We start from the raw sequence: 8,468 nt of genomic DNA, 5'->3' as shown, positions 1-8,468 counted from the left end.
CTTGTAGGAAAAAAAACCCCCCCCCCCCCCCCCCCAACATACAGACACTTAGAACAGCTGTGAGAAGTAATCCATAGAGTATTCATAGGCATATTACATAGGTCAGAAAACACAGAAATTATGGCAAAAAACTTGTGATCTACATGTAGACTGCAGTGGAGAAATAAGATGGAAGGAAAATGTGATGAGGAAGGATAAAGTTAAAATGATAATGTGTATATGAAATAACTGCCATTTTGTATCACTGTGGAAAACATGGTTAGTGAGAGAGAGGGAGGAAAATTAAAGGAAGAGGAAGTTTCAACTTGAGAGCTTTCATGAGGGCATTAAGGTAATGCATAGAAGAGACTGCAAGAGGAGTAAATAAGGAGCATGTTGGTGAGACAGGTGGCCATAGCTCAGGTGTAAAAATTCGATATTAACAAAGAAGGGCTTTCACGTGATATGCTTATCTGCTTACAAGTTACAGTATTTTGCACTCTAAATATAAAGGTCCGGAATGACTGAAAGTCAAGAATGATCAAAGCATGAAATCTTGGCTTTCAGAAATAGATGCCTTTGAAATCACGTACTGGTCTCAGCTGTATTAAAAAACTGTTGGCTTTTTAAAGCCTGTATTGTAAAAGCTGAAATATGAAAGACAAGATTAAAAACACTTCATATTTTTATACATACATGGAGAGAGGCAGGTTTTCCTAAATCCACATACAAAAATCAGAGAACTCTTTCCTTGGATCAGAATACAGCTATTCCCTGTTTATATAGTAGTAGTTTTGAAGGTATTGCTGGTGTTGCTTTTTTTTTTTTTTTTAATGGTCTTCCACCTCTGTCTTGAGGTGCCAGGGAAACCTTTCTCTCTAGCTTTTTGTCTTGGAACTCACTGGGGCATTTGCAAGGTCAGGTAAACATTGAGGTAGTGGGTTTTTTTGTAAGAAATGTTTTCTTCCCTAGCATCATGAGATCTTGAAGGGTGAAAGGGAAGGAGAAAAAGTGGTGTTGCTGAATAATACATACCTCAGTTGCTACTTCCGGAACTTGAGCACATTTTCCCTTCTGAAGCATCTGCATTGAAACTCTGATGTTTAACCAGCTAGTATTAACAGCTAGGTACAGCAAGTGCTCTGTAGTACCAGTTGGTCTAGCACTTCAATCCTCAAGTACGTTTTCTATGCAGAATCTGTGTATGCATCAACATCTGAAAAGGCAACTTTAATTTCATAGTTTCTGATTAAAATCTTGCTTCCAATGTTCTAATGTTTATAGTACCATGTCACTAAAGTTAGGTAAAAAGCCTGTATGTTGCACCTAATCAAAATGTTTAAAATGTTTCATAGTTGATATTTTTCATTAATAACTCATTTTCTTAAATGAAGCGAAGGTGTGGGGGTTTCTTTCCAAAATGTGGTGAAATACAGTGCTCTCAGTGCTGCGTGTAGCTTCTTCTGTCCCAATTATCTGCAGCTTTCCAGTGATTTCTTTATCATTTGCATGTTTCTGTAAAAGTCTGTGACCTTTTATTAATTGGACAATTAAATTTTCCTGTGTGAGTATATATATAGTACTGACCACATTGACTTGTATAGCGATACAGCTGTAATTCTTCAGAATATATACTTGCCATGTATAATTGCAGGAGAAAGGGGAGGATTTGGCAAATAGCTTTTTTAAAGAACCATATAACTTACTAAGCTGAGGAGAGATATATTCAGCCTTGAGCTCATCTTTAATTGTGGTTTTGTCATCAGTTTAATTAACTAAGGGATATTTTTCCTATGGATTTAAATAGACTAAATATCAGATAACTTTAGTCATCTGAAATCTTGCTTTGAAAAATGGTTTAAATTTTTAAAGGGTTTATATCCTATTGGTGCAGTTTTGGTACTATTTAGTGCCTGGATCATTTGTATTTCATGCCTCTTCCCTCTGTCAGTGGCAACCATACCTCAGTACTATACATCAGACTCAATCACCTGTGTGAGATCCAGTTCTGTTTTACTTGCAGCCTAGCTTTGCATCTAAATTGCTCTCTTTTTCAGTGGCGGTTGAGGTTGTTCAGTACTGAACAAGATTGCGTCCACTGTAACACTAGAATGTAAAGCTGAAAACTGCGTAAACAGCATTTACCTTTCGCTTACATAGGACCCACAAATTAAATTGTGTGTTAAATACATTTGCATTTGTCAACATGCGAATCCTGCATTTAAAAAAATCTGATGTGTCCTCTCTGCCACAGAAATCTTGTGTTTCAGTGCCTGACTAATCTCTGCCTTGCTGATGCTTTTGAATGAGCTTTGTATGTGAAAGCTCTACTAATCCTTGTACTTACTGTTTGACTGTTTGCTACAGGAAGCGAGCAGCTGCAAAGCATCTAATAGAGCGCTACTACCACCAGTTAACTGAGGGCTGTGGAAATGAAGCCTGCACGAATGAATTTTGTGCTTCCTGTCCAACTTTTCTACGTATGGATAACAATGCAGCAGCCATTAAGGCCCTCGAGCTTTATAAGATTAATGCAAAACTCTGTGATCCTCATCCCTCCAAGAAAGGAACGAGCTCAGCTTACCTAGAAAACAATTCCAAAGGTGCCCATAACAATTCCTGCACTGACAGAAAAATGAACAAGAAGGAAATGCAAGGCCCAAGAGATGACTTTAAAGGTAAGATGTTATTTTATAATTTTCCTAAAATAAAACACATTTAATATGCATGAGTATAAGCCTACAGTGTGGTGGTGTTCTGCTGACTTCTAAGTAAAATACAATATTGGGCAATCAAATATTTTACTATGCATTCTGAAAAATGGCTGGAATAATTCTGAACATGAATTCCAAATCTGGATCTTTAACACATCTCTGTTAAAAATCGATGTGTATTTGTTGCTTTCCGAGATTACTGGTTTTGCAAATACGGGGAGTTTTTTTAGGTGCTGTTGACTGCTCTAGTTTTGTAACTCTTCTGTAGTTAATGAGTTATAAAGGTTATACTTTAACTAATTCCATATTCTATGTTAAGGAACTTAACAGATCAACAAAAAATGACAGATAGGCAATACATCTACCAAGCTACAGAAAGTTTAAGCCAAGTGATTTCTAAGCCAGTGTACAAAAATGAAATACTGTTCTATATGTCTTTTTAAACTTCTGTTTAGCTTTTCAAAATCTCTGAAACAGTAAGTACATACTACAAGAATAATTTTAGTTGCTGTCAAAACCTGCGGTGCAATTAGAAATCACAAGCTAAATTAAATTAAAGCCATTAACTTTTGAGCAGACCTTTTTTAATTATCATTGCAATAAGTGGTATAAGCACAGTTCAGATTCATTCATTTTAGCTAAAGAAGCTGAAACAGTTTACAACAAAGAATTAAAAAGCCCTACAGAATCATCAATAAAACATAGTACTGTGTTATAAGGGGCCTAAGATGCTCCAGTCAATACCTGCATCAGTTTGATCTTTATCTGATGAAAGGATAAATTTGTCCCCAAATTATTGATGATCTGAGTAAGCAAAGAGGCAAACAGCAGGGAGGGGAAAGGGGAGCCAGTGGGGTATTGAGACAGGCAGGAAGCACATCAGGTCTGATTGGGATTTGTCTCTTAGTTTTGTGTATTTTTAATGGAGGGGTGCACATACAGGATTTTCCTCCTTCTTCCTGACTCTGCTGTCCTCTTTCCCCAAGATAGATATGAGAGTCTTCTCAACCTATCTCCAGAGACAGCCTGTTGTCTAAAGCAATGACTCTTCTGTCTTCTGATTTAATCTGTTGCAACATCACAAGTATTGACCTGGCTTTGTAGCCAGCTCTCTGTATGGACAGAGAGCATTAATGCATTCTTAAAGCCCATCTGAGACTCTTAGTTACCTTTGGAATTGGATGATGTCTAAGGAATCTAGCGCTCAGAAATTTTTTGAGGTCCATCTACAGCAACAGTTACTGGGAAAACTGCAGCTAAGTTTAAGAAGGCCAAGGACAAGGATGTGTGTCTTGCTTTTATGCTTGACAGAGGATTGAAAGTTATAAATAAATTGAAAGAAAGGCCCTTCAGAAAGAATTATTTAAGTTGCTTTTCTGTAGTGCTAAGCCCTAAGACTATTACCTTTGGGGGAAAATGTATCTGGAGGCCATTGTCAGCATCTCACTAATACCTTAGACGGCAGTCCAAAAGAGGCAGGAAATAGAGAAATTGCAAATATGTAAAAAGCGTCGGTTACAAATGTAGTCACAGAGAGGGAGAGAAATTTAAAAATCGGTGTTATAATTACCTGGGAAGCTATTGTCAACTTTGAGTTATGAAAACGTTCAGTTGGGAACAGAGAAGGTCAGTGGACAGGCAGTGAATGCACAGTCATGACAAAGCTTCCTTAAGAGATAATGAAAAGGTAATTAATAAATTTGCTAATTAGTGAGTGTGTTGTTGGCCACATATATATCACGTGAAGTCTTTTTTACAGTCAAGAATCACTGCTAAATCTTGACTTCATGTACAGGTTTGTCTCTTTTTTGTATTACTGTTGTTATCCGTTTTCACAGAATCACAGAATGTTAGAGATTGGAAGGGACCTCGAAAGATCATCTAGTCCAATCCCCCCTGCCGGAGCAGGAACACCTAGATCAGATCACACAGGAACGCATCCAGGCGGGCTTTGAATGTCTCCAGAGAAGGAGACTCCACAACCTCTCTGGGCAGCCTGTTCCAGTGCTCTGTCACCCTCACTGTGAAGAAGTTTTTTCTCATGTTCAAGTGGAACCTCCTATGTTCCAGCTTGAACCCACTGCCCCTTGTCCTGTCACTAGATGTCACAGAGAAGAGCCTGGCTCCATCCTCCTGACACTCACCCTTTACGTATTTATAAACATTGATTAGGTCACCCCTCAGTCTCCTCTTTTCCAGGCTAAAGAGACCCAGCTCCCTCAGCCTTTCCTCATTAAGGGGGGAGATGCTCCATTCCCTTAATCATCTTTGTGGCTCTGCGCTGGACTCTCTCCAGCAGTTCTCTGTCCCTCTTGAGCTGAGGGGCCCAGAACTGTATTACTGAGAACAAGATCTGAGAGTAGGTACATTTACTCTGCTGAATCACTTTGTTGCAATAGAAGGGGTGAGAGAAGAAGGTATATAAAAGGTCACATATTCAAACAGGTGTTGGCTAAAATTGACTTGAGTAGAAGAAAGCTTCACTTACATCTTTTTCTCCAGCTGTTCTCACTGCTGTAAAGTAAAAATGGGGCAGACCCTTGTGGCAGCTTAGTTAGAGGACGGTCACAGGATATGACTTAAAGCTGTTATGAAACTGCTCATGGTAATACTTAATATTTTAACTGGAATTAGCACATGGTTTGTTCCTTAAATAATAAAACCTATAAAAGAATGACTGGGGAATTCCTGTTGTAAGTATGGAAACCTGAAATGTGTTTTAAGTTGTCAACTTTGCTGATAATTTTTATGCTATGAATAACCTGTGCAATCCAGAGTCAGTGAATTTGAGGCTATGGTCCTCAGCTTGAGGAACTATGGCATGGAACAAAATCTGTATCAGCAGTTAAATGTCTTTGAGGCAAGTTTGCTTCTTGAGCATGCGCTGCAACGATAAAAATAGGAGATGTTGCACTAACCTTGAATCCTTTTGTAATATTTTCAGTGCTGCTGTTTTTAACACTACATTTTAGTTTTAAAGCTTTTTCACTGTCTTCGGGTTGGTTGGAAGTTGATCTCAGTAGTGTGACATTAAGCTAAATCTTTTCTGTAGTATATGTGCTCTAAGAATGGCTTGGGGCTCTGCAAAAATCAATAGGTTGTCTGTCTTTGCATCATTTAGTTTGTATTTTTATTTTAATGACTGCTTGGAAAAAATGTTAGTATAGGCAATCAAAATACTTTAAACCTATGACTGTTTATAAAAATGTTATACTTTCTTTCTGCAGAGGTAGTTGTTCTAGCGTGGTTAGTGAATACAGTGTTGTGTGCTGTAGAGATACTATTTAACAGATTCAGTTTTAGTTCTAAATTATATGTCAGTTTAGAAGAATCTGCTTAAACTAGAACATCTTGTCAGGGTCTGATCATGTAATCCTACTCTGTAATCATCACCCAATGTGAAAGGACCTGTGGGTGCTGTTGAAGTAGCGTGAAAAGCTAGAAATGTTTTCTCCTCTTTTCTAAAGAGAAAGGAAGATTCCAAGTAACAAATGGACTACCAAATGATTTATTTCATATCAGGGGCTTTCGGGGAGGGGGAGCAGACCAGGTGTTTGGAGCCCAGGCAGATGATGTGTGTAAACCAGCTTGTTCATCTGAATAACATGTTGATGAGTATACTCAAGTTGTTTATCTTAGTGAGGCCTAAGGTACCAAGAAATAACTCAGGTGCCCAATTGTATGTATAATTTAGAAGGCAGCATAAATTTCTGAGCATGTATTACGGTTTTTTGGGATGTTTTTCAGGCATCAGTTTAGTATGAAAACAGTTGCAGAAAGCATTAAAAATAGAAATAAGAAATCTTACATTCCTGTTAATATAACAGCTAAACAAATTATTGAATCTTTTCTTCAGGATCTGTTTTTAAGGGAGAGTGTGTGAAGTCCGTATGCATGTGCTATGTTTGAAAAAAAAGTTGATACAGTTTAGTTTGTGTATCATTTAACAACTCACACATCAACTGTGCAGGTTTACCAGAAGACTATATTGTCACATGGAACATCTGATTGATTTAGTTGCTCATGTTTAGATGATACAATACTGTTAACTACCAAATGTAGTCAGTTGGCGGGAAATCAATTTTACCATCAAGCGTGTTCTCTGATCAGCATCCGTTAATAAAATATTTTACAAAATCATAGTGAATTAAATCATGATTCTTCAAGCTAGTGAAATTATAAAGTCTGTCTTAAATTTATGCATCACTGGCACCATTTTTTCCAAAGTGTTAATGGTGATATGATACACAAATTTCTGGAGTAGAGCAAATTAGTATTTAATCTTTTACATTTTTGTCTTAAAATTAATATTTTATCTTTTTATAGATGTGACTTTTCTAACAGAAGACAAGATATATGAAATTCTTGAACTATGTCGAGAGAAAGAGGATTATTCCCCTTTAATCCGGGTGATTGGGAGAGTATTTTCCAGTGCTGAAGCATTGGTACAGAGTTTCCGAAAAGCCAAGCAGCACACCAAGGAGGAGCTTAAGTCTCTTCAAGGAAAGGATGAAGACAAAGATGAAGATGAAAAGGAAAAAGCTGCATGTTCGGCTGCTGCTATGGAAGAAGATTCAGGTGCATCGTCATCTTCATCATCAAGAATAGGTGATAATACACAGGGAGATAATAACCTCCAAAAACTAGGCCCAGATGAAGTGTCTGTAGATATTGAAGCAGTCAGACGGGTCTATGATAGATTACTTTCTAATGAAAAAATAGAAACTGCCTTTTTAAATGCACTTGTGTACTTATCACCTAATGTGGAATGTGACTTGACTTATCATAATGTGTACTCTAGGGATCCTAACTATCTGAATTTGTTTATTATTGTTATGGAGAATGGCAACCTTCATAGCCCAGAATATCTGGAAATGGCTCTACCATTGTTTTGCAAAGCAATGAGCAAACTACCCCTTGCAGCTCAAGCAAAACTGGTCAGATTGTGGTCTAAGTATAGAGCAGACCAAATTCGGAGAATGATGGAAACATTTCAGCAGCTTATTACTTACAAAGTCATAAGCAATGAGTTCAATAGTCGTAACCTAGTGAATGATGATGATGCTGTTGTTGCTGCTTCAAAGTGCTTGAAAATGGTTTACTATGCAAATGTAGTAGGAGGGGATGTGGATACAGATCATAACGAAGAGGAAGATGAAGAACCCATACCAGAATCAAGTGAACTAACACTTCAAGAGCTGTTGGGTGAGGAAAGGAGAAACAAAAAAGGCCCTCGAGTGGACCCACTGGAAACTGAACTTGGTGTTAAAACTATAGATTGCAGAAAACCACTTATCCCTTTTGAAGAATTTATTAATGAACCACTGAATGATGTTCTAGAAATGGACAAAGACTACACTTTCTTCAAAGTAGAAACAGAAAATAAATTCTCTTTTATGACCTGTCCCTTCATATTGAATGCTGTTACCAAGAACCTGGGATTGTATTATGACAATAGAATCCGGATGTACAGTGAAAGGCGCATAACTGTGCTCTACAGCTTAGTTCAAGGACAGCAGCTCAACCCATATTTGCGACTTAAAGTGAGACGTGATCACATCATTGATGATGCGCTCGTCCGGGTAAGTCATGCAGCCACATGGAACTTAAGTTTGTTGGTTCTGACGCAGGCTTTGACTATCTGAAAAGGACTGTGTGTGAGTGCAGTGTTTTATATACTAGATTTCCTCTAGAAGAAACTCAAATAGCGTTAGCATACTAAGTTTGAATTCTAAGTGTGCTGCTGAAGATCCGCATGTTCAGTGGAACCACTTC

At 37.8% G+C, this 8,468-nt stretch overlaps 1 protein-coding gene across 1 annotated transcript in view; it reads left to right on the top strand.

Moving 5' to 3' along the window:
• Positions 1-8,468, top strand: part of UBE3A (ubiquitin protein ligase E3A) — a gene marked incomplete at its 3' end in the record, with an annotated part of 36,159 nt that overhangs the window by 20,188 nt on the left and 7,503 nt on the right. Inside the window, exons 5-6 of the mRNA XM_010075495.1 lie at positions 2,347-2,657; positions 7,020-8,275. Coding sequence (XP_010073797.1) covers positions 2,347-2,657; positions 7,020-8,275 — 1,567 coding nt within the window. The remainder of the gene's footprint in view (positions 1-2,346; positions 2,658-7,019; positions 8,276-8,468) is intronic.

This window comes from Pterocles gutturalis, unplaced genomic scaffold (genome assembly GCF_000699245.1).
Source record: "Pterocles gutturalis isolate BGI_N339 unplaced genomic scaffold, ASM69924v1 scaffold29567, whole genome shotgun sequence".
In the NCBI taxonomy this organism is placed as follows: domain Eukaryota; kingdom Metazoa; phylum Chordata; class Aves; order Pterocliformes; family Pteroclidae; genus Pterocles; species Pterocles gutturalis.
Note: the sequence above shows the minus strand (reverse complement) of the source record. Positions and strands in the feature narration are given on the sequence as shown.